The following is a 25,296-nucleotide window of genomic DNA, read 5'->3' on the forward strand; positions in this document are numbered from 1 at the left end:
CAGTCACGGCAGGATGGGTGTGGGACATGATAGTTTTTTGCTTGGGTTGGGTTTGGTTGGGTATATGATATATGGAAGGGGAGGACGGATGTAGGTCTGTGGTGTCGTTTAGGTGTTGTTGGGTGATGGACAAGTTACATGGCTGTGAGGCTATGTATGGTTCCGCAGGCAGATGCCCTCGCAAGAGATGTCAGATTCAATGATGACGGCCCTTTGAAGCAGTTGCTTTTGCTAATAGTGATTCTGAACCATGGTACAGTGCAAGTGATGGTGTATATTGTGTTAACCGGATCATGTGTAGATGCAGCTAGAAGGGGATACATTTGCAAATCGTCAAAAGGTAGTCAAGGATTGAGAGATCGATTAGGAGAGGGCAATCATAATAGAGATGACCTTTATGGTGTCAATATCATGCATCCATTGACATAGCCGACATGCAGTGCCAGAGTCACCTTGGGCACACAGCACTTGTCAATAGTGAATAGGTAGTCACTTGGACGTCAACCACATGAGACTTGCATACAATCCATGCCTCTTCCTCATGCATGACTCCTCATCTGCGAACGCTGCTGATGCGGCTCCTCTAGACTTTCTGATCACGCATGGGATAATGATTCCCGAGATGATGTGATTGGTGAAAGCCTATTGGTCAGAATTTCCGAGCTCGCACGCGCCCTCCATGTATTGCCAGCAACGCCCATCGGCGGATGGTCGGCCGATGGGGGGAGAGGGGGGAAATGTCATGGATTCGTGTAAGGTTGGATGGACGGGTAGCATTCTAGACCCAGACTCTGTGGGTTCTGGATCTGTTCCAATTGCGTGGGGGTTTATTGTAGTTTGTGTTTGTGGATGAGGGCAAGCAGGGTAGGTTGTTACGGTGAAGCCGTGACAATTTCTTCAGACTCCCATGCAAACCCAACTTTGGTAGGTTAGGTAGAAGGACAACAATCTACTCGGTAATACCAATGTGGTTTAGAGCCGTATTCGGCAACAATTTAGGCGGCCTCGATGGTCTATGTTCATCAAAGAGATTCACATGGAACATGCATCGTGGTGTTCTCCTGTAGTCAGTGCTTGGCTTGGGTTGCCAACACCTGACTCAATCAAACCCTATACCGTGTATTTTTAGAAGATATTCAGCCCCAAAATGACGATGTCTAGTCTAAACCTTTGTGCTTTTTAAACAAAGGATATGTTACCTCTGGGTTACTGGCAAAATTGCCTTGAGATGGACGCATGGACTGTTGGACGCAAGAGAGTACGGCCCCAAGGGTCTATAATGAATCTACCCCAACCTTTCACTTGGAGAAATGAGGCATAGAGACACGCGGCAATGTCAATAGTAAGAGACAAATAGTTTCAAAAGCTCAAATTATCATTATTTTCATATCGTGCTTTTCCTTTTCTAGTCCAAGAACGCCCATTGTCTGTCTCCCTTCCCATTTTAAACTCAACCAATGTATACGTAAATCCAAGTCGCTATTTCTAATGCAGTCTATGATGCAATGCCGAAATGCTGTCAAGTAATGTCGCCGTCATGCAGCCGCTTCTCGAAATTCAAGTTGTGCACTGTGGACCTAGTCCTGGATGGCAAAGGCTGCCCTGGCCGTCTTGCTGCTCCTCGCCAGGCGATCGCCGTACCTGATGAAGACGAATGGAATGACTCCCATGGCGAGGGCGATAAAGGCCAGCACTGAGGGCGCCCAGTGGAGGCCCAGGTCGCCGTACATGCTGTCGGCGGCAAGCGGGAGTAGGATGGCGCCGATGGAGCGTGTCATACTGGCTGCCGCCAGGGCAGATGCCGAGTATTGAAGAAAGACGTCCGTGAGATAGTTGATCATTCCCATGAACAGCAGCTGGAAGCCCAGACCGAAAAAGAGGCCACCCAGAGATGGGATAATGGGGTTCACGCTGGGCCAGACGGTCCAACCAAGCCAAAACAGGGAGATTACCATGCTACAAGCCGACAAGTTAACATCTCAGACCACACACTATCTACCAGCTCAGGGTTGAAGAGAGGATGAACATACCAGGGAGAAGCAATGCAGGCAAGGGGCAGGCGGCGATAGATGTGGTTCTTGGTCCATTCCGCGCCGGCTTTGGTTTGACTATCATGATACAAAGTAAAGATGTAGAAAACCACCAGAGAGAGGATCGATCCAACAGCCACTGCAGGAGACAGGTTAGCGAACTGTTTTGACGTGTTGCGTAGTAGAGCACGACGACAGGCTAACTTACAAGGTATAAATGCAAGTCCAGCCATTCCTGGAGATAGTTCGTAGAAACCTGCTCAGTGGATCAACGTTAGGGATGTTCGGAGACAACATGGGCCAAATTTATGCGTGCTTACCTTGAAAGACTCGGGGATACGCCTGGAACATGAGGTAGAAGACGGCGTACACCAGTGTGAGGTATGCCGAAGTGGAAGCAAGGATGGGCTCCGTGAACAGAAGCTTCATGGGTCGTAGGAAGATCTTTCGAACATCGAAAGGCTTCAGCTCGGGAACCTGCCCCTCGCCAGACTTGCGGTTCTTCTTGAGTTGCTTGCGTGCCGCCTTGTTCTGAAGGACCGGGGCGTACGTCTCGGGGAGTGTTAGGACGAGAGGCAGTCCAGAAGCCGCCATCATGCCGGCGATCCAGAATGGCCAGCGCCACGAGATTGGGGAGGAGAAGCCCGAGACAATGGGACCAACCAAGGGACCCAAGGTGGTGATGCCCATGTAAAGGGCCATAGCGTTGCCTCGCACCGAGGGATTGTCCAGAATGTCAGAGTACAATCCGCCGATAACAGTCGTGGGAGCTGCTGCGTTGACTCCGCAAAGGAGACGGAAGATGAGGAGGGCCGCGTAGTTGGGAGCCCCGGATGATGCCAGCATAAAGACGAGATAACCCAGGTAGGTACCGATCAAGACAGGTCGGCGACCGATGTACTCGCTGAGGGGGCCAAAGAGCAGCGGACCGAGGACATATCCAACCATGTACAGAGAGTTGAGGAGGATGAGGTGAACGGGGTTGGTGACATTGAACTGCTCGGCGATGGCATCAAGAGCGCCTGAAGGCATCGACGATCCAAAGTTGCCATTGAAGGTGCATGTGAAACCGGCCACGATGATGTGCAGTTTTCTCATCTTGGGTATGTCAGTATTCATAGTCTATGTTTGTTGTAGTAGTTAACTGACCGGCGATAACTTGGTGGCATCCCAAGACTCGCTGTCGGACCAGCCCGACTCGTCCGAAGAGTCTCCTCTCTCCTCGATGTCGACAACAGTGTGGTTGCGGGTGGCATCATCGCCAAAACACCGAGTCTCGTCAGAACCCATGATGCTGTAACAATTGACCGAGTAAAATGCCAAATTGTCTGTTGATGTCTGTTACAACTCGAGTCAACTGCCTTGTGTCTGGGCAGGTTGTTGGCTCTTATATCCATCTTCTCCCAAGCCATCTCCATTGCTGTGTTCCCACTGTGGGTAATTCACACAAAATTTTCTTGTCTCTTTTCCTTCTCCGACTGTCACTGTTGGCTTGACTCAACTAATCGTGTACCGTAGTAGACCGGTCGCGAACTCTGGGTCTTCTGTCGTGTATAAGCCAGAGCCATTCTCGCGCCGTCATTGGACAGTTTGGCCGAAGGCGTCAAGCCAGTTTCTGCGTCTCGGGTTTTATTTGACCCACAAACTCCCGAGTCCGAGCTGTCGGTTTTGATCCGTCATTGATACATCCACTTGGCTAGGCCCATGTGATGCCTGTTGAACGATTCGATTCGGCCGAGCCTTTTTTACCCCCAAATTCCTGTCGGGAGTTTTTGCGGCTTAGAAATCTCGACGGGAGGAAGGGCGCTGTCTTGTAAAAAATGTCACCAGAAAGGCCCGCCGAGCATCGGCATCCGGAGCCGGCCTCCAACGACTCCTGCCAGCCTCGAACAGGACCTGCTCGACGAAGAACCAGTATGAAACCCCCTCATTGCATTGTGTTTTGCTGTTGTCGAGATGATTCATCTCTCCTCTTGTTTTGGTGTTTTGTTGTTTTATTGTTTCTGCTCGCCGCCAATGCATCAGGTTCCTTGCCCATGAGACTGACTGTCCATGTTGCTTTATTTCAGACGGGAGGGCCTGTATTGTCTGCCATCAGCGAAAGGTTCGGTGCGATATCCTGGAAAGGGGCATACCTTGCTCCAACTGCCAGTCCCAGAACAGGTCAAACTGCCGGCTGTACGAGAAGAAGAAGACAAGGTCCACGCTGGCACGTATAAATCGTCCAACCAACATCCCCCTTCAGCCTCGTCACCGTGGCCAGCAGCCGGTAACAGCACCTGCAACACCCACTCCAACACCTCAGTGGCCCGGCATCTCCACGGATGGTTCAACAGATCCTATTCCTCGACCAAGTTCATCGTCAGCCGACAACAGGGCCCGATATCATCACAACGACTCCCCTTCAACCATCCACGGCTCCGCCGCCGGAAACTGCGAGGATGAGCAGGCCACACGTAACCTAGCAGAGTTCATTGACCAAGATGAAGTCAGAGTGGGCGAGATCACTCGAGCCGCCCGCCTCTACTACATCGGTACTGAGTTCTCCAACCTCAACTATCTAGTTCGCCAACGAGCTCGACAGCCAGATCAGAATGTCGTGCACTTTGGAAGCCACCCTCTTGCTCGAAAGATACCTTCAGTGCCGCAGGAAGCACTCCAGTTGCCCCCAAAGGCATTGGCCGATGAGCTTGTCAAGGCGTACTTTACACACGTTAATAGAGGATTCCCCGTTGTCGACGAGGAAGAGTTCATGGCAAGATATAATGGGACAGACGCCTACAGGCAGATCTCTCTGCCCTTGTTCCATGCCGTCTGTCTTGTTGGTGCACATGTCCTGTCTTCCCGTCGCGAGGACGTCAAGGCCATAAAGTTCGACTTTTTCCGGAGAGCAAAGCTGCTGTTCGACTGTCGCTTTGAGCAGCATCGCGAGTCATATCTCCAGGTTGCCCTTCTCCTAACATGGCAGTGTGACAACCTCGAAGATATCGTCTCCAATTCGTGGCATTGGGTAGGTGTCGCTGCCCGAACGGCCATGGGCATGGGCATGCACCGAGATGCAGCGCCGTCCAGCCTCAACACCATGGACAAGTCCCAGTGGGTTCGACTCTGGTGGTCTGTCTTCCAGTTTGATGTCATGGTCTCAGCTTCCTATGGCCGACCACAGGCAATGTGAGTGTGTCCCAGCTCAGAGCCGCAATGCATCCCTTCTAACAAAGTCAGAAACCTCGACGAGTCCGATGCGCCCATGCTGCATGAAAAGCACTTTGATGGTATCCCGCACGCAAATACCGCGTTCGCAATTCATCACACCCAGTTGTGTATAATCTTCTCCAAGGCCATGAAGGGGCGAGTGGCAATCCGAGCCTCGCCAGCCGATCGAGCTCGAGTGACGAAGCAGGCCGATGAGGAATTGGCTCAGTTCATAACCCAGCTGCCAGAGAGTCTTCGGTTGTCACTTCCAGAGCCAGATATCTGGCAGGCAACCCTTCACCTCTCTTATAATAACTTTCTGATCCTGCTGCATCGGCCACCGCCTCGTCAAGATCCAAAGCACTTCTCACCAGACACAGCCACCGATATGAGCATCTGCGGGGACGCCGTTGCGGCCATCAACTCGATTTTTGAGTCGCTCCGCTCAAGAGACCTCTTGTGTGATTTGTGGCTCCCAGCAGTCCATGTGCTCTTCACGGCCTTGCTGCATGTGGCCAGTGAACTCAACTCAGCCAATCCTCTCGTAGCTGCGAAGTCGTTGCGCATGTTTGATTGCCTCCTCGTCACTCTACGAGAGTTATCGCGTCACTGGCTGTATGCCGAGAGTCTGTTGCGTTTGTTCGAGGAACGAACCATGTGGAACAGGCCAAGGGCAAATCTTGACGGTTCTGCTGAGGCTTCTGTCGCAAGAAGGCCACAGCGATCAAACGAATGTCCTCAAAACGACGGCCTAGAGCGCTTCTCCCTGCGTCCTGATCCTCTCGCCACTTCCAGTGGCATCCCCCAGAGCCCGGCTGGAGGCATTGCAGCCACAGGATTCCAAACATCCTCTAGGGCCTCTGGCCTTGGTCATCGTGAACAACTTCCGGGCCAAGGCTTGCCCCATGGACAGGCTGGTCCTCCATATGCTTTTAACTATGACTTTGGAGGGGCAATGGCAGGACAAGGCGCAGGAAATACTTCGAGGGATATTGCGCAAGGGGGTATCCCGTACAGTGACGGTTTCATCGACAATGGGATGGATATGGCTGAGAGTGGCCAAGGTTTGGATCTTCTACCCGTGCCTTCAGCACTGGAGTTTCTTCTTGCGGGTATGGACGGTGAGTATGACTTTTGATCCAATGTTCAGGTGTAAGGAGGCTGGCTGCAACTTGTTGGTTCGCGAATACCACTAGGGTTGGATAAATTGGGCGTACATCGGGATTAATCGATTATGACGGGTTGAGTCAACTTGAACCAATCCTCCTTCAAGCCGAGCGCTTTGCTTTGACCTTCCACTGATAACTCCTCGCCAAGGAGTATAGATTTTGCAAGATGGGAGTCTGGACTTGACGAGCTTTAGCAGCCCTGAGGGGCTCACCAATGAGGTTCTCAAACTCGATGTATTGCCCCTGAGAGGTGTAAGCAACTGCTTATCTGCAACCGCCGGGTGGGAGGCAGACGGGGGTATAGGTACAGACCTTTCGCACATCGACAAGCATACTTGGTGGAACATGAGCTTCGATAGGTTCCGTCGTGATCATTGCTTCTATAGCATCGTCCGGAATATCTTGTCCGTAGGCGGCCGCCGCAGCCTGGATCTCCTTCATCGCAGGCCGAACGACATCGTCAACGAGTCCAGGGCAAAGTTGCATGTCGCCCGTATCAAGATCCGTCAAGGCACCAACTGGGTTATAGACAGCGTTGTAGAGAAGCTTTCGCCAGCGCGAAAAGGCAACATTGGAGTCGAAGTGGCAGGTACAACGTCCTCCGGCGCTATACCGAGCGACGAAATCCCTAGCTCGATCAGCAGCGTCGCCCTCGTCGCGAAACGGGCCAACGCGCAACTCGTCGTGAAGCGTGTGTTCGATTGTCCCAGTGACCGGCTCCGAGGAGCCACAGATGCTGATTCCCGAGAGGATAACGTTGTCGGGGAATGCTTCGAACAGGGGTACCTCGATATTGAGTCCATTCTGAAGCAACAAGATAGTAGAATGACCCGGAGTGACAGCAGGACGGATAAGGTCAGCAATAGACGGGCCAATGTCCGGCATGTTTTTAGTGGCACAAATGATGTAGTCAAAGGGAGTGACACCGGCTTGAGAGACGTCAGGCACGGAGTTTAGGACTGTTGATTGGAGTCAGTAACAGAATAGAAGTGGTAGGGGATCGTCCACCATACTCTCGGTTGGTCGAAACCCACGAACTTGTCCGTGATCGACTGAATTTATGGTAAAACCAGACTCCTTGACGATTCGATAGCTAGAGCGCAAGACAGCTGTGACAGCAGCTCGTCCACCGTATTCCAGGTTCAGGGCGGCCATGCAGCCAATACCGCCGCAGCCCACAAGTAGGATTCTAGCCTTGTCCATCGTGTGTGACTAGGCCAATTCCAAGTGTAAACGAATTTGGATGTCGAGTTGATGAGCTTGTATTCTAGGGAGACGCCTTATAGACGCTTGTTCATGTAGTATTGGGAGGTGTAGTTGAGAGGGCGCAGGTCCGGGCCGGTTGCCGGTTCCGATAGCCATTCATAGTGACTGATGCGAGATCGGCGAGACAAGGCCGGTGAATGCCGTTAATCTACCGGCAACGAGACGCTGTGCAAAGCGAGGACGGCAAAGCACGAAGAAGCGGTTTCGATTGACGAAGTGAAATGATTGAGGAAAAGAATCGGTTTGAAATCTGCGCATTCGCATTGGGTCTTGCCTGTTGGGCACCTGAGATATCAGGTTACAGGGACCAGGTTCAGCGATACGGCAGGTGAACCCGAGTGTCGCGCCTTCCGGGCAATCCACAGCGATTGGGTGAGAACAAGAGGAAGGTGTAGTTTATCAGTTGCATCTTATCAATAAGAGTCAATCTCGAAAGATAGGCCTTTCATTTAGGTATCTAATCGATAAAGCGTTCTGAGGCGAGTTCTATTGACCCAATCCTACCTAGGTTGCGAGCTTAGCATAACTATGTCGTAGCTCCCAGACCTCACGCGAGCAACCGAGGTTGATGATCACTGAATGATGCCTCTTCTCCCCTCAAAATGAACATATGGAAAAGCAAAGAAAGCATTTTCAATGACTAAACTAACACAAAAGAGCCGTTAATATAATCGTGAAACAATTTTCCTTCCGAGGCCCTTGTCGTGTTTCAAGATCCCGGCGCAGGTCAGAAAAGGCGCCAACCACTATCCGTATATACTAGACTCGACTTCAAGAATCCATTCTCAGCTATTCCCTTCTCCCATCTATTATCACGAGACAAATACAATTCAAGAGTTGCCGAGGATCCATGATGCCAGTCCTACCAATAGCCTTTTCCCCTTCGGGAGTTTCCCCTCACTTTCTACTTGGCTTTATTCGGAGTATGCTTGCTCTGTTTGCCCTCCCACACTAACACCCTGGCCCGTTGTTTAAGTGGCACAGACAATTTACATGGGCTGCGAGATCCTCTCAAGGCAAACAAGACCAGGGCAATCTTTAAATGTCCTCGGCCTCCGACCATCTCATGTCGTGATACCCCTCTTTTGTCTGTCTCTTTTCTTGTATTTGGGCGGGCTTTTATGTGAGAAGCCATGTAAGACAGTTACTCTCGAATTCCTCGTCACATCATCACCTTGACCATGACTGTTCCACAACCCCATCTTCTGGCCCCCGTCGTCACGGCTCTGCCGGAACTCCCACCAGATGACTTCTTCAGTCCAGCTCAGTGGAGTGTCTTCTTCGCTCTCGTGGACGGCGCTGTCCCCTCCATCACCTCAAAGTCAGCCGCCACCGATGACCAAGGCCAGATCCAACTCTCTGACGATGAGTTCGACGACACCGTCAACCGGGCTCTCGAGCCCCTCGCGGCCCCAGCCACTGGGGACAATATCCGCGCGTTCCTCGAGGATCGCCCAATCATGGATCCCCGCTTCAAGGAGAACCTCCTGAGGACATTAGCCCTCAGCCCGCCGAGCCAGCAGAGGCGATTGGGTGGACTGTTGACTTTGATGGCGTGAGCCCCAACATCTAGACCGAGAAGCTGACGGCAAGCTGATCTACTTTTATAGCACCCGCCCTAGTAGCTACTTCATAACTGGCTACTGGCAGCCCATATTCAACCAGCCAGCTTACGTCCGCGAAGCCATCCTCAAGTCTTGGGCCACATCAAGCCGTGACATATGGAGGACCTTGGCAAAAATCTTTTCTACCCTGGCTCTCAAGTCCATTTGTCAGACTAACCCCATCTTTCGTCAGATATCCGGCTACTCGGATACGCCCAAAGATTGGAAGCCCAAACCAGGCTTTAAATACAGTTTTCTCCAACTCGAGGCGGCCGACGACCCTCATGTCATTGAGACGGACGTCGTCATCGTCGGCTCTGGCTGCGGCGGAGGCGTTTCTGCCAAGAACCTCGCAGAAGCCGGTCACAGGGTCCTAGTCGTCGACAAGGCATACCACTTTGAGCCATCACATCTCCCCATGCCCCAGGATGCCGCGAGCACTCACCTCTTTGATAACGGTGGCTTCTACATCACGGACGACAACGGGTGCAACGTAGCGGCTGGCAGCACATGGGGTGGAGGAGGCACCGTCAACTGGAGCGTGTGTCTAAAGCCTCAGGATTTCGTAAGGAGGGAGTGGGCGGATTCAGGCCTTCCTTTCTTCACATCGAGCGCCTTCGACGAGTGTCTAGACCGCGTATGGGGGTTTCAGGGAGCGGGCACTGATAGTCTCCGTCACAATCACCGCAACCGTGTCCTCCTCAGCGGCTCCAAGAAGCTTGGGTGGACGGCACATCCGGCGCCCCAGAACACGGCTGAAAAGGAGCATTATTGTGGCCAGTGTCACTTGGGCTGCGGCCTAGCCGAGAAGCGAGGGCCTGCTACGAGTTGGTTGCCAGATGCTGCAAAGGCCGGTGCTCAGTTCATGGAGGGATTTCAGGTGGACAAGGTGCTGTTTGGTCCAGATGGACAGAGTGCCACGGGCGTCGAGGGAGAATGGGTATCGAGGGATGCCGGTAAAGGTGACAGTGACAGAGTGAAGCGGCGAGTAGTGGTTAAGGCCAAGAAGGTGATCCTTGCGGCAGGCTCATTATGGAGTCCGCTGGTGTTGATGAAGAGCGGGATTAATGTAAGTCTTTTGGTCAGACCTGAGTCAGGGGGCTTCGACTAACCCGTCCAGAACCAACACCTGGGAGCTAATCTACACCTCCATCCTTGCAACTTCGTCTCAGCAGTGTACAGGGAGGAGGTGCGGCCCTGGGAGGGGGGCATCATCACCAGCTATTCACCCCAGTTTGAGAACGTCGATGGGAGCGGGTATGGGGTGAAGCTGGAGACTACGTGCATGGTGGTAAGTATCAAGCCACAGCAGCCAATGTCATCAAACTCGAGTCTGACATCGTCAAGCCTTATACAATGCTCTCTATGGTGCCTTGGCGCGGTGGTCTGGAAGCCAAACTCCAGATGGCCAAATATCGCCACATGAATGGATGGATCTCGATAACCCGAGACCGCGACACTGGCAGGGTCTACCCCGACCCAACGACAGGCAGACCTCGGATCGACTACACTCCCTCCGACTATGATCGAGCCCACACGCTCCAAGGGGTAGAGGCTCTGGCCAAGATCTGCCATGTCACGGGGGCGACCGAAATCTGCCCTCTCCTACCAGGCCTTGAGCCCTTCATCCGCACTGGGGAGCCCCCATCAGAGCATGCCATCGAGGGGAACAGCCCAGTGGCCGACCCCGAGACCAGCGACCCGGCGTTTGCCGCCTGGTTACGTCGAGTCCGCGAGGTCGGCAACAAGCCGCCAGCAGCGCCCTGGTCGTCGGCCCATCAGATGGGCACGTGCCGGATGAGCGCAAGCAAGGACGATGGCGTAGTGGACGATAAGGGTCGGGTCTGGGGCACTGAGAACCTGTACGTGGCGGACGGCAGCGTGTTTCCCAGCGCGAGTGGCGTGAATCCCATGATCACCGTCATGGCCATTGCGGATTGGATATCCCGCGGGGTGGACGCAGACCTAAGGGCGTGAGGAGCCTGGGCTGTGTTTGCTACTGGTATGGAGAGAGAAGCTTCTATGGTTGTGTGTAATGGTATGGTCATCCTATCAGCAACGGGAGGCAGTCTGACCGACGCAGGATAGGTATGCAGGGAGCTTTCCAAGAGTCATCATCCACGGAGTGCATGAACCACGTGAGCCGAGCCCCTGAAGTCGGCATGCTTGGACAATAGAGTGACGTCTTGTCGCAACTTGACTCTTATCACAACCTGCATCCGCCATCGGCAGGTCAGGTCGTCGATTCGTCATCCTTCCCCGCGAAACAGGTCGGAAACGGTCCAGATCCGAGTCATATTCCAGTGAGAGACGGGCGGGGACACTCTATCAGGGATACTTTGAAACTCCCAAGGCCGTCATGTGGCCAGCGGCCGCCGAGAGAGTTGCGCAGGAGAGGCGAGTGAAGGGCCCGCAAGGCAACATCGGAGACTTTGCGATCCGTACCTCTAGAATTCCATATACTAAATTTGGCAAGAATATCGAAAAAGATTATCCTCCGTGGCGAGCTTCGGAAGAAGCTATCGACGTTTCGAGGACTAGTCGTAACCCGAGGGAGCGGTTGCTGGTGCCACGTTTTCGAGATAGTCTTTGAAGCTGCCAAAGTGAGGCTCTCCCAACTGTCTCGAGGTTCGCTTGTGCGGTAGCGTAGGCCTCCCGAGTGGGGCGGCGCCACATATGGCGAAGCACAGCCACGGACGCCGCACCGACCGAGCATGGAGGTCGGAGGATCTGCAGCCACGCCGACTCTACTGCCGCGCCGAGGTAGGTACCTACCTGTTGTGCGGGCAGGATCAGCAAGGCAGGTCGCATTAGCTGGCTGCTGGCCTACGGTAGGGGAGGGGGATTTCAGCTGTTCAAGGGGCACATGTGATGCAGGAACAAGGATCGAGGGTTTTGTGTTTTGGGTTCTTCTGGCGTTGCCGGAGCCCGATGGCTTTTGAGTCACCTACCTCAGGCAGGTAGATGTCCGATGCAGTCAGTTCAGAGTCGAACCAACGCTCTAGCCTGGATCCAGGATGAGACGGGACGGCACGGAGATTTGATATCACAAATGAGTGACTGGGTTTTCTGGGGCAGGACTGTACTTGCGGGCATAGACGTTTGGAACTTGTCACTGAGCTGAGACTTGGATGGCTAGGAAGTTTGAATATTCGGCTTGCTATACACCACCACCAATTCCAATTCGACGACGTTGGCCAAGGAGCCCGCTTGGCTTGCCCCGAAGACAAACCTGCAGCATGCATTCCATGCTAGTGCACTATCCACTCCGAGGCTCTTTTCCAGCCCTGCGTTTTGTTCTCTTGGATGCAGACGAAGCACAGCGAAACCAGAGCCTGGGGCTCCCGACCCTCCGGACGGATTGCCTAATCGGGACACAAGCGCCGGGCGCCACAGTGATGTCACCGCCACAAGCGGTCCGTCCGGCGGCCCTAGTGGGTCAGGTTTCCTTTGCGTCTCGCCGCTCTTTCTCGGGTCCGTGCCGGGCCGTTTTGATTTTGAGGAATTCAATGTCCAGATACGACTTCATAGTCGACGCCTTTGAGTTTGAATTTATTTTTGGCACGGATTACTCTCGGATCTTGAAAATTCTTTCCAAACTTGGGGATATGGCGTAGATCTACAGAATATCTATCGTTACATTCAAGTCTTGGCGACTGATTGGCTACCCTATAGTTTCGTATCTTCGACGAGGGGAACTCCTCATGGAGACGGAGGTAAGATTCCGTTGTGGTGATAATGCAATTTTCGGTCCTGTGACCGCGTGATGCCATGGTGATTGGAATTTGGATTTCTGCGAGGGTAGCTACAGGGTCTGGTGCGGTGTGATAGACAGCTCGTCTTCAGCATGACTGCCTGCAGGCAGGTTTCTGACAATGCATGAATGTCACTGACTCAACTCCAACTTTCACATTGCGCAGCACATCCAGCAAGCCGTGTCCCAAGTCCCGTGACCGACAATCGACGTCATGGCGGCATGGGAAGAGACCCATTGCTGGCCAGGTCAAAGCTGACATGGCCCCAGACGGCGGCTAGAATGATGCGGTGAAACCTGGGGTTTCGCAGTCACACGGAAGAAAAAAAGACGAAGGCTGCGAAATTCGGAGTGGACTGCCCTCTCATGTGACATCCAATATGACGAAAGACACAAATTCTGTGACTGCAGCCAGCATACAGCGCAGGACTGTAACAATATGGGGAACGGAAGCGGAGGCTCCGTTCCCACTGGGCGGCCCTGTGCATGCATATGTATCTGCTGCAGCATCAACGGAAAGGCAGAATCACATAGTACTACTGTAGATGAGAGAGATCGCGGGACTGCGAGATCGTAATCGCATGGAGAGCGACACACAGACAGCGGCAACTGACGGACTGGCCGATTCCTGGGGGCCAAAAATAGGAAGATACGTACCAGCTGAGCCACAGTCAAGTGCGTCCCTCTATCTGCACCTTCCCTGTAGCCCTCCCATAGCCCCACGCCAGGGCGCCTGTGTAGCCTCTACCGTTCCTGGACCCTTTGCCTCTCGTTTCCAACGTTGCAGCTTCGCACACTACAACCGTCCAGTCCTGGCGTGAGTATCAGTACCTTTGAAGTGTGATCTTGGGGACGCACGTGCATGTGCAATCCTTTTCTCCTTGCCCTAGACCGGCCGAGCGATCAGTGGACCCAGCCAGCCATCTCCGCTCTCTGGTGGTGGTTGTCCGTCGAGGACGGGACAGACGCACGCACGCACGCTGCGAGCCATTGACGACGATATCGAGTAATCGACCTCTTCCACGCGTCTCAGAGCGCGTCGCGCATATCCAGTGCAACAACACTGACTTTTGCTTGACCCATTGCCTTGGGTCGCCGATATTAGCAGGCGTCCTGAGCCGACCCATTGGTCACTGAGCCATGCGGCCGTAGATTGCGACGATGCTGAGGCTTCCAGAACGGTACCACGAGGTCTAACAAGAGGAGAAAAAGGGACGGTTGGCTTGCGGGGGCCCCCTTGCTGGGAGGTCCAAGAGCAGAAGCCAGATAGCAGGGTTCATGTCGATATCCTTCAAAGATCCTTCTCCCTTTGGAATGCATCGAGCCTCCGTTGCGGATCGGCCTGAAGCTTTGACCGCGACGCAACATCCTCAGGCGCCTCCTGAAGACAGTTCGGCTCTTGTCAAAGTCGCTCATCTTCCCCTTTGGGCTTGGTTTGTCCGTGACTCCATGGCCCTTTGCCTGGTCTCACCAACTCTCTTCGTCTCAACCCGTCTATGGGCAATGATTGGAGGTTGCCATGAAAGCCGAGAAATGCCCCGCCCTCTGATTGGCTCACCTCAACTCTTCCTCCGCCAATCAGAGGCTGTAAGTGCACTTTGGAGAGAGCCTCACCTCACATCTTACACTAGCATGGATGGCTCTTCTCGTACCAGGACATCGACGGGCTCTTGTTGCTCTCCAGTCTTTTGGGATCCCCCCTCTTCCTCCTGGTCTAGCCCCCGTTCTCTTTCCTTTTCCTCATGCCCCCATTCCTAGCTCGGGTGGCCCAGGGCTCCTGGACAAGTTGTCCTCCCCCCTTTCCGGCATTGAACACTCTCGATTCATGGATCCTGTCCCGCCGACTTGGACATCCTGAATCAATGGGACAGTCTGTATGGCCAACCATGTCGTGAGGATCACGTTTGCCCCTAAAAGACGAGACGGGAACGACGGGAGCGACCGCGATGATATGGATCCCGAGCCGTTTGTAAGGCAGAGGCCCCTTGATACTCCTGACGGTGGGAGGAAGAGGGCTGGAAACCAGCATCAGGGTTGCTCCACCGAGGCTAGGGACCATGAGGTCGCCTCGGCGTCTACAAGAGAAGAATTCTCTCAAAAATGAGGGCATGCCCATTCAGTATCAAAACTCAACGGTGGGGGATGGGGGCATCCCGCCTCCCATGGCGTCTTTGTTGGGGACTAAACCAACCGCACATGCAGCTGTCTCAATGAGCCGGGCACCTCTTGCGTCTGGTAGTGCAGGTGCTATCTGTATGCGCATGCAGGTCATCCCATAACCTGCTCCTGGACAAAGCGTCCGACGCATCCCATTGACAGGACCGTGACGGGCCTTGTTATTACCTTCATCTCGCCAGCTGAGGGATCCTGGAGCTTCAGCTCGCCCCAGAATCAGAGCTGACGGGCCACGGACAGGGTCAATATTGAGCATGATGGGCGATCTCGCTGAGCGTTTTCGATAAGGGTGTGATCCCCGAGTCGTGGGTGGTCCCCCTCCCCCGGGTATGCGGGAAGCGGAAGTACGGAGCACACAAAATGTCTTTACTCGCCCCATCCACCACGAGAGGTACGAATGGGCTGCTCGCTGTGTCTCTCGTGGAAACAGAGACGGCGGCCAGATCCGCCCTGGTGCCTTTTTCGTGCTGAATTCTGAAGCTTGCATAAGCGGCGCAACCCCCCCCTCTCACCAGGTCTTTGCCCTGATGTTTGGGGCACGGGGAAGCACTCCGTCGGACGGGCACGGGCATGGAAAGACATATGCCGAGCGCCCTCACGATTTTGAGGACTGGAATGAAACGAGACGGCAAGACTCGTAAGCCATCGGCCGAAGAGGAGGTCGCATATGGTGAGGAAACGAACCAGCCGTGGAGAGGGATGTGCCCGACCGGTCTCGCCCTTGGGCTATGCGAGGGCCAGAGTGGCATGGTTTGTGAGGGGAGGGCTTCCTGGCCGTAGGAACATATCACATTTCACTCTTGCAAAGGTCTATATCAGGCCAAGGCTATAGTGTAGAGGTGCCGTGAAGGCTTCGTTGAAGAAAGGATGTGCAAGGTCAGTTCACTTGGCGGAATAGGGCAAGGCGAGAAGACTGGGATCATGGCAGGGGGATGACAAGAAGCGCCGGCGGTTGTTTCGTTTCTTGTTTGCCTGTCTGGTTTCGTCCGGACGGGACAGGACAGCGGCTAGGGCAGGGAATGGGCCGGGATGTGGCTGTGACTGCTTCGGCATTGCGGGAGGAGAGGGAGAGGGAGAGATTTCCAAGAGTCTGGGTATGGGTGATAAGATTACGAGCTGATTCACGCCACTCCGTTTGATTAGAGAATTGCCTGATGACAAGTGAAGCCGCAGTGATTGAGTGTCATGCTGTGAAGGTGACAGCTTTGCTCGTGTCCTTGATGCTTGTTAGAGAGGAGACGTTTCCACCGGGGAGGGTACAGCAAGCCACCGTCGCCCAAGGTACCGGTACTTGGGAGCGCCACACCCACCATTTTTCCAAGTTTCCAGTCTTTGACCTAGTCCCCTTGCAACTCGCAACACACAGAATCTCTTGATCTTCCCTGCCTAGTAGGTACGCATGCAGCTTTGTCTTTCAGCTACTACACGGCCGTCGTCGGTACGTTATCCCATCCCGTTGCGCAGGTTGCCTGGAGCCGTATGCGTGCGTACATATGCAGGCCGTATCAACACAGCCGCACGCCTCCTCCGAGAACCACCCCCCCTCTCAGTAGGGATGGGCATGGAGATGGACATCCATGGTCAGTGCCGTGCAGATGCAGATGGATGGAGGAGAGGGAGAGACCCCTCCGCTCCGACGCCGCCGCGACCGATGTCCCCAAGTCGCCTGGCATGGCTGCTTTTGGTACCTGTCCCGACCCATCCTGCAGGTGAGGTACCCGGCGATGTGGGCTTTTGCAGGACGGCCTAGGTTGTAGGTGCAGGTGGGCTGGGCTGGGCTTGGGCTGGGCTTCGCTTCTGAGGAGGGCTCATGGGATGGCCCTCGTGCTAGGCCTGGCTCCCTCAGCATAGTGGGCCGTCGCCTGCAGCCTCTGCTCATGCGCTATCGACACAGCCTGTAGCCACCATGACCATCATGGACCTACAAAATACAGGGCGCACTTTTAGCTCTCTCCTCGCCCGCTAAACCGGCTGACACCCACTGGCATCCACACCCACACACACAGACACACGCACACCACGGCTCTTGTGCAAGTATATCATCTCCCCACACCACCCTCCGTTGCCCCTTCTCTCTTCCCTTTTCTTCCCTCTCACGAGCAACTCGTCCTACGTTCTCTTCTTTCTCGGTTGCGGCAGCTTTGCAGGCGATTTCAAATCTCTTTGCCAAACGATTTAGACAGACAGTCTATTATATCCCCGAATCCCTGCTCTGCTCCGTCATCCGATATCTTTTTCCTTTTTTGATATATATTCTTGTTCGACCTCCAATCCCCCCCACCGTCTTCCCGCCTGCCACAACGCCCGAGCCAGCGTCTCTACGCCTGCGACTGCGCTCACCCAAGCCAAGTTTACCCCGCCATATATCCCTGCGCCCGCGCGCCTTCAGCTTCACAACTCCGACTTACAACATGCCCGTGCAACTACTTCCGGCCTCGGCTGCCGCCTTCGCTCCTCGAGCCTCGTCCGTCAATGTCGTCCTGGGTTCCAAGGTTGAGCCTTGGCTCACACAAACTCTCAAGCGCATCAACCGAGTAAAGCGTCCTCTCAACAGTGTCCCTCAGCACCAGCGATGCCTCACTGAGACTCTATCATCACCCAATGCCATCTGGACCCTCACCTCGATCATGCTCCCTAAGACTCCCGAGGCCGACTTTAAGCGTGATGCCAGCAACCCCCTCGTCGAGGCCATCATGAACTACGAGCTCGTCCACTTGGAGGCTTACATCGTGCACGTCGACATGGTTCTGCGCAACGAGGTCGCTTACAAGCTCACCAAGGACACCATCGACACCCTCGTTGAGTACCACAAGGAGGTCTACTGCGTCGACGCCAAGGCCAACACCTACGACTGGTCAGACAAGGAGCAGCAGTGCAAGAAGCTTCACGAAGACTTTGTCCAGGCCATCAACAAGTTTGTCTTCCGCACCCACGTCTCGGCTCTTGAGGGCCTTGAGGAAGAGGGTGCTGGCGAACTTCTCTGTGGCAAGAGCGAGGAAGTCAAGAACAACATCTTTGCCCTCATGAAGCCTCTGCTGCCTCCTCCTCCCCGCGTCGTTGATGTTGTCCGACAACCCACACTGCTGCCCAGCTCTCCCGCTACCAACATGTGGTCGCAGGCCGGCATGCCCGGCAGCCTCCCCGCTGTTGAGTCGTGGAGAGTCCTTCCTTCAAGCCCCAGTGTAACATCGTCGGCCGACTCCAACACCAGCCCCATCTGGGCGCCCATGACCATGAGCGACCTGTCGCCTACTCCCGCCTTCACCCAGCCTCAGTCCACCGCCGGCTTCTTCTGGAGCTCACCTCAAGTGACAGCACCCATCCCCGCCCTCCCCCTCCCCAGCATGCTTGCTCCTGCACAATGCGGTGTCAGCGTCAGCATGGGAGGAATGGGCGGTATGGGCAACATGAGCGGCATGGGTGGCATGGGCGGCTTCAGCTGGGATCGATACCAGGAGTACGCTACCATCATGTGACAACCAGGGCCCCAGGACAGCTATCCAGTGGTGACGACCTCGAGCTAATACAGCACGCACCCGCATCCCCTTCCTCGTTTCCCGGAGAAAAGTTGAAGCTCTCAATTTCGCAGCGGCATAGAACTATCATCCATCATGGGCATACCGGCGTTTTACTGCATCAGGAACGGTGTTTCGAACAAGTCAACAAATATCCCCTCTTCGCGTTGCTTAATCTGCTTTCTTTGGTTCTTTTTTATTATTTCCTTTGTCCTCATAGCAAGCGGTCTTTTTTGGTTTCGGGGAATCTGGTCTCTATTCCTCTCCGGGAAACACACTCGAACGGTCGTTCACAACAAACAACACAACCAACCTCTCAGTTTCCAACTCTGGGTTTTCTTTCATCTACCACACCACAAATGGCTGGATCCGGGGCGGGTATTTGGAATGCATTTACAACCGGGCAGGGATTCGATACAGGCGGCTTGTTTTCTTTTGGCCTTTTTCCTTCCGTCATCTATCTTTTGGTTCACAACAAGAAAAAGACGAACACGCAGCAATGCACGACGCTCGGCCAAGTCCGAGACAGAAACTTTTGGATTCTCGATATTCCCGGAACTTTCTTTCTCTTTTTGTTTCATTCCTTCGGCATAGAGAGGCTTTCTCGGAAGATACCCCTACCCCCCCATACAAGGAGCACGACTGGATCGCTCGGATTCAACCGAAGCATACACACACAACAAACACTCGCTTCGCTTCTTTCCTTGGCCTTGTTCCCGAATTACGACGACGATAATTTTTTAATGACGACCTTTTCTACGAATCGATGACGAATGACGACTACTTCTTCAGACCTGGTACGACTTACGAACGGAATCACGAACTTTCGGCTTGATGTCGAAACATGACTTCTCTTCGAAAGCCTATCGAACGCTGAGCACATACGCTTCATTCGGCACGATGACTAGCCTAACAGATGGCACCTGAACTGGATTTCAGGATGTCTGATCGCAAGGCCGTCTCGACTACACATCATCGCGTAGCCAACACGGAATATCTGGAATATCACCGTCGAGGCATGACACTGGTTGTCAACGGGATCACCGCCGTGCGCCGGCGACCAAGCGTCGACCGGAACGCATGAAATTGGAAAGATGGAGTGAACTCATGGGTCCCTTCCAATGAGCTGGGCGCTGTACTTCTGCCGTGCAGATACAGTCGCGCAGCCTCTGTCTAGCCGACACGCCCTAGTCACTCATCCTCCGAAGCAATAACCCTCGTCCTCTAGGAGTTCCGGCTCCCGGATGTGGATGACCGCAGATCGCCGAGTCGAGGTGGAAACCACAACGCCGCTGAGCCTGCTAGCCGGGCCTTTTGGTGTGTGGAGGACGCCGCTTCGAGGATGGATCTGCGGCTCGGCCACATGCCGGGTGATCGGGACTGTCACGGGGACCCGGGCGAGGATAGACTAGGGCGACTGTAGGATCGTCTCCCTACAGACCCTTCACGTCGGACAGGTCAGAGCAGCTTGGTCTGCTTAGCCTGTCCAGGCGAGCTGGGATAGGTCGCAAGAGAGTGGAGCTGGTGACTGCAGGGCAGTGCCAAATGCCCACTCCGGACTTTGAGTCCTGCGGCCGAGATGCTGGTATCTAGTGGCGTGCGAGGGAAACAGGATACGCCCTGGCGGCGGTTCCCAAACACAAGGACAAGCCTGCTTTGCTACAAGCGTCCCTGCTCGTTGTCTTGTCGTTGCAGTATTAGTTAATCTGAACAATAAAAAAAACAGATTCAATGAAGCTTCTTTCCCGTACTTGATTGTGATGTGACATGTTGAGGATACTGCGATCCCTAAACTAGGTACATTGCTAGACTGTCACTTGGTCTTGGTCGTTACTCAGCTTAGGTCAGACTACCCACTCAAGACATTAAGAGTGTATTACAGGCCCTCCTGATTGTTGCATCCCATTTCGCCCAATTTGCTGGGTTCTTTTGAGTTCATGACTCTTTGACCCGCGTCAAAAAGTGAGTGTATATACGGGCAGCTCACGCGACCGACCCTTAGCAGTAAAGAAGCCCTAGCCAGGATAAAAATGATAAAGGGTATCCTAATTCGAACTCAATCGATATATATTAACATGAAATCACAGGTTTTACTGGCTAGGACGGTATCAAATCACCGTCTTATGACGCTCTATTGGCAAGTTTTGTCGCCTGCTCCTAGCAACTGCCCCAAGGCCAATACTAACCGTGGAGGACGTGGTACCACTCCTTTCTTACATACCACCGAGGCTGACAGAAAGATGGCACGAAATGCTGTTGATGGAATTTTCCTGTTGCTTGGTACTTCGTCTCAGGACGTTGTAGAAGCTGATGATCACCAAGGCAACACCCACGAGAAGCTTTCCGCGGAGTATCTATGAAGGACGATGGTGATACATAAGAGGGAGTGAAGAATTTTGAAACTCCATATAACTGTGGCTAGGGAGTGTATTAGTCTCGATTATGCGTGCTACATGGTTACGGTTGGCTCTACCTCAGCTGTCTGCATCGGATCCAGGTGGATGCTTGTGATTTTTTCCTCTACGCTGAATAGGTAGAGATCATTCTCATTCTGTGAAAGGTTGTTTGCGCCTGGGCCGGTCTTGAGGAGGAAATTTGGTGATTGTAACCCTTGGATGAAGGCAATAATTTAAGTGATGTGATTGAGACGATAAGTTCATATAGGGAGGGAAATCTGGTGCATTTCTACTACGTTCCTGTGACAAACATGCCATGCTAATTTTTTACAGATGATTGTCGGAATCACTAATCTTAGCATCTAGACCTATCCCCTATGCCTAGTTGACATCAAACCTTTGACGTGAGTGAGCACCTGATTTATAAGGGATCCTGCAGGGACGATGGTAGTTCATTTTCGAGTGGGGGTTAATAGAGGGAACCGATTAGAATCTCAAACACCTGATAAATACTGATGCCCTACTAAAGATAAAATCAGGGTTGGCTGATGAGATGGATTGTTTTGGGGTTGAAATGGGCGCATGAAACAGACCCGTTGCCTGCCTGGGAGGTTCGACAACTTGAGTATGCGTCTATGAGTCTCTACTTGGAGTGGAAGGTAGAAGCAGACTTGGCATTGGCAAACATGTTGATAGATTTGCATAGAACGGAGAGGATGGAGAAAATAGAGCGAGGAGAAGAATGATAGATGGAGGTAAACTGCCGGAAGGGAGCCCGGATATTTTATATGCAGTCGCTCAGACTTACACTGCCTTCTCATTCTTAACTGTTGGTCTGGTCCAGTACCCCTCCGTTGACCAACCGTATACCACCGTGTGTTGAGCATTCATCGCCTTATGTGCTGCCACTTGCTACAAGTAGGCGTAGGGAATGAAGCACTGTGAGCTGTCTGTTGCTGTTAGTCGGCAGGAATTGAAATAGTCAATACCGTCATTGATCCTTCAACCCTTTAGCTTGTGATACCTAAAAGCAAACTCGACTCCGCCGCGAGATCACGCCCTTTACCTTGACGGGTTGTTGGTATCCAGGAAGCCTCGAGGTCTGAATGTTGTATATCCAACATCAGGTCATACAGTGCCAGGTTCCTAAAAGTGCCGTTACAAGGGTATCGGCATTTAAACCGGGATATCACTTACACAGACTATCCAGACTCGACAGCTCAAATTCTCCATCCTTGCCATTACACTTCGTCGGCTCAAAAGTTGCAGCAAGAATCATAGCCGGGACGCAACCGGACCCGGATTGTAGCATTAGAAAAGTTGTACTATCATATATCCCCCTTTCCCTTCCTCACGCGCCTTTAACCCTCTCAGGAATCGGGCTCCTTTCCTGTGACGCCGAGTCATCATCTGCTTCGTTCTCCTCCCCCGTATACGCTGTCTACCCAGATGCCACTGAACCGTGAGGTGGTGGTTGTTGTTGTTGCAATCATTTCATGTCGTCTGTTGTACAAATGCCAAACCGAGGTGCAAGGAAAAATCGTCATTGGAGGGCCGGGCTTAGTCTTGGTTGACGGTTTGCTGTAAGGATGCGCATCAGTATATTGTTCCTTGGAAAGCCTCGGGGACAAACTCACCACAAGCCAATCCATGCCCTCGTTCACACCGCTGCCGTCGACCGCCGAGCACGCCATGATGCTCCAGTTGCGGTCGCGCAGCTCGCCCAGACGCAGCGCCTCCGAGATCTCGCCCGCGCCCTTGGCTCCGGGCTGGTCCTGCTTGTTGGCAAACACCAGGAGCGCCGCGTCCTTGAGCTCCTCCTCGTTTAGCATGGCTGAGAGCTCTTCCGACGCCGTCTGTAATCGCTCGATATCGGTAGAGTCCACCACGAAGATGACGGCCGCCGTGTTGGCGTAGTAGCACCGCCAGTATGGTCGGATGCTTGTTTGACCGCCGAGATCCTGCAAGGGTGCCCGTGTTAGTACTTCGAAGTTGTTCGAGGTGGTAGCTCCAGAGGCACGGCTCATACCCAGACGTTGAAATTAAGATTCTTGTAGGTGACGGATTCGACGTTGAAGCCGATGGTGGGTATCGTGGTGACGACCTCGCCAACCTGACAAATCATGGTTAGCATGCACTCAAGCTCGAAAGGAGAACGAGCATCGAACCTTCAACCGGTAGAGCAGAGTTGTCTTGCCCGCGTTATCCTGCGATGCCACCTCGTTAGCGTCCAGGTCGGGGATGGCGGTAGGACCAACGTCATCGTACCAGACCCAGAATCAATATCCTAATCTCCTTCTTTGCCCACAGCAGGCCCGACAGCCATGATACTGAGTTACCCATGTTGTTGATGTGAGAAGATGTCTTGTCTTGTTCGCTCCGGTCCGCCTGTGGTGGTGATGGATGTCTAGATGGCCACCACTTGAAGCTGCTATCGCTCGTCCGCCTGGAGTAGCTCGGTCTCGTGGTTTGCTCTGCTCAGCACCAAGAAGAAGGATGGGAAGAAAACAGAGTCGTCGGGGTGGATCGGCAGGGAAATGATGCGCTCAAGTGACCGTCTTTCTTCGTCGCGTGCCTCGTGGCAACAAGTTCGAGGGGCGTCTTTACTTAGTAATTACTTGGGAGATCCCCTTTTCTGGACCTGACCTCCAATGCATTCAAAAAGGACTTGGGGCGGCCCGCTTGATGGACAAGTTGCTCTTTTTGGCGGGTTAGACTGGTCCAAGCGCCCGACAAAATAAACCGGGCCAGCCTCGTTCACCCCCTGCAAAGCAGAGAGAGAAGGCTGTGCATGCCTGCTCGCTGCAAGACTGGGGTTATTTTTATCGTTGCATTCTTTTCTTTGGTGTAATTAGTAGAAGCTCAAATCTACGGTGAGTTTCTCTAACTTGGTAGGTTCATGCGGAGCCAATGTCAAAACAGTATTAGTAGACTTTGAGTGACTGGTGTTGGATGGGCCATTCTCTGAAGCCACCATGAAGGCAGCACCCTCATGATCCAATAGATGCCCTCATGCTTCCTGAAGATACTCTTCAAGGCTCGCACTGCAGCTGAGACAGCTCAACGTTGTGTCTGCTTATTGGTGGCGTTATTCAGCGAAACGCCCATTGCAGGATCATCCATAGACAAGACCGAGACCGAGACCGAGTTCCCTTTAATTAGGGGCTCAAACTTTATGGTCCTCGGTGCGGTCTTGTCCGAGAACAACCAAACATAGCAGGGCTGTAAATTGAATCAGGGTTCCATCATCACGGTCCATGAGAGAGGCCTCTCGCTTACAGTTAAACCGTTGCCCCAGATCCCTGTCCCCATGACGGCTTATTTTGTCAACACTACTCTGCCCTGCCGAGCCGGCATTTGGCTGACTCAGCGAACAAACCCTTTGATGCCTGAGGCACACACTCGCTACGCCACAGCCCACTAGCCACACCCACAAGATCATTCTCCCCTCGCTAGGGCTTTCACGCCCTCTACCCGTGCGGGCCAAAAATTCCTTGACGTCTCAACTCCTCGCAAATCGATTCACCACCCAACGACCGACTCGATCATCAACGCCGTCAAGATGCCGGTATGGCAGGCCCCTCCCCTTCCCTCGCTCCCCTGAAGCGCGCCTCTCAATCTGTCGACCATGAGAAATACGCGACAACGGATTTCCTCCCGTCGACAGATCAAGATGCGATGACGCTCGGGGGTTGCGCTGTGATCTCTTGAATAACTCGATCGCTAACGCATCTTGCCCTTTGCTACAGAGCCACAAGTCTTTCCGTACCAAGCAGAAGCTTGCCAAGGCCCAGAAGCAGAACCGCCCTGTGCCTCAGTGGATTCGCCTCCGAACTGGCAACACCATCCGGTGCGTTTAACAACTCCCCCGACGATTCACGATTTACGACCACGGACACTCCTCCCATCTCCTTCCCACGCCTACACACAAACCACTCGCCAAACCTTACACTATGGACTAAGATCTCCTCACTAACATTTCTCGACAGCTACAACGCTAAGCGAAGGCACTGGCGCAAGACCCGCATCGGCATCTAAATTGCTCTTGTGCAATTCGCCGCCCACTTCCGAGCCTGTGCATCGACACCCGACTTCTTCTTGGGCATGGTATCACGATGATGTGAAACGGGAAAGGGGGAGAGAGAACTTCGTCACGGCGTGAAATGGGGGTTGCGTGATCAGCGCACGGTGGATG

General features: G+C 53.5%; 7 protein-coding genes across 7 annotated transcripts; 4 read left to right on the top strand and 3 right to left on the bottom strand.

The window, feature by feature from the left end:
- Positions 1-1,577: 1,577 nt before the first annotated feature.
- NCS57_00606000 (MFS domain-containing protein) lies at positions 1,578-3,320 on the bottom strand (the record flags this gene model as incomplete). The annotated part of the gene is made up of 5 exons (XM_053055959.1): positions 1,578-1,956; positions 2,031-2,169; positions 2,239-2,286; positions 2,351-3,128; positions 3,180-3,320. The coding sequence occupies 5 exons, from the start codon at positions 3,318-3,320 to the stop codon at positions 1,578-1,580; spliced, it is 1,485 nt and encodes a 494-aa protein (XP_052914914.1).
- A 530-nt stretch (positions 3,321-3,850) lies between these two features.
- On the top strand, positions 3,851-6,360 carry NCS57_00606100 (Zn(2)-C6 fungal-type domain-containing protein; the record flags this gene model as incomplete). Its single annotated transcript, XM_053055960.1, has 3 exons — positions 3,851-3,944; positions 4,100-5,201; positions 5,253-6,360. The coding sequence occupies 3 exons, from the start codon at positions 3,851-3,853 to the stop codon at positions 6,358-6,360; spliced, it is 2,304 nt and encodes a 767-aa protein (XP_052914915.1).
- A 130-nt stretch (positions 6,361-6,490) lies between these two features.
- On the bottom strand, positions 6,491-7,594 carry NCS57_00606200 (2-dehydropantoate 2-reductase; the record flags this gene model as incomplete). Its single annotated transcript, XM_053055961.1, has 3 exons — positions 6,491-6,634; positions 6,704-7,350; positions 7,405-7,594. 3 exons carry the CDS (start codon positions 7,592-7,594, stop codon positions 6,491-6,493), a joined length of 981 nt encoding a protein of 326 aa, XP_052914916.1.
- A 1,244-nt stretch (positions 7,595-8,838) lies between these two features.
- Positions 8,839-11,238, top strand: NCS57_00606300 (uncharacterized protein; the record flags this gene model as incomplete). Its single annotated transcript, XM_053055962.1, has 4 exons — positions 8,839-9,212; positions 9,268-10,330; positions 10,382-10,552; positions 10,609-11,238. The coding sequence occupies 4 exons, from the start codon at positions 8,839-8,841 to the stop codon at positions 11,236-11,238; spliced, it is 2,238 nt and encodes a 745-aa protein (XP_052914917.1).
- Positions 11,239-17,160: 5,922 nt separating this feature from the next.
- NCS57_00606400 (uncharacterized protein) lies at positions 17,161-18,666 on the top strand (the record flags this gene model as incomplete). Its single annotated transcript, XM_053055963.1, has 1 exon — positions 17,161-18,666. Exon 1 carries the CDS (start codon positions 17,602-17,604, stop codon positions 18,664-18,666), a length of 1,065 nt encoding a protein of 354 aa, XP_052914918.1. The 5' UTR covers positions 17,161-17,601.
- A 3,995-nt stretch (positions 18,667-22,661) lies between these two features.
- On the bottom strand, positions 22,662-23,444 carry NCS57_00606500 (ADP-ribosylation factor-like protein 1; the record flags this gene model as incomplete). Its single annotated transcript, XM_053055964.1, has 5 exons — positions 22,662-22,682; positions 22,739-23,062; positions 23,131-23,214; positions 23,270-23,308; positions 23,370-23,444. The coding sequence occupies 5 exons, from the start codon at positions 23,442-23,444 to the stop codon at positions 22,662-22,664; spliced, it is 543 nt and encodes a 180-aa protein (XP_052914919.1).
- Positions 23,445-24,663: 1,219 nt separating this feature from the next.
- NCS57_00606600 (uncharacterized protein) lies at positions 24,664-25,139 on the top strand (the record flags this gene model as incomplete). The annotated part of the gene is made up of 3 exons (XM_053055965.1): positions 24,664-24,669; positions 24,851-24,951; positions 25,091-25,139. 3 exons carry the CDS (start codon positions 24,664-24,666, stop codon positions 25,137-25,139), a joined length of 156 nt encoding a protein of 51 aa, XP_052914920.1.
- Positions 25,140-25,296: the final 157 nt, after the last annotated feature.

This window comes from Fusarium keratoplasticum, chromosome 4, assembly GCF_025433545.1.
Source record: "Fusarium keratoplasticum isolate Fu6.1 chromosome 4, whole genome shotgun sequence".
Classification (NCBI taxonomy): domain Eukaryota; kingdom Fungi; phylum Ascomycota; class Sordariomycetes; order Hypocreales; family Nectriaceae; genus Fusarium; species Fusarium keratoplasticum.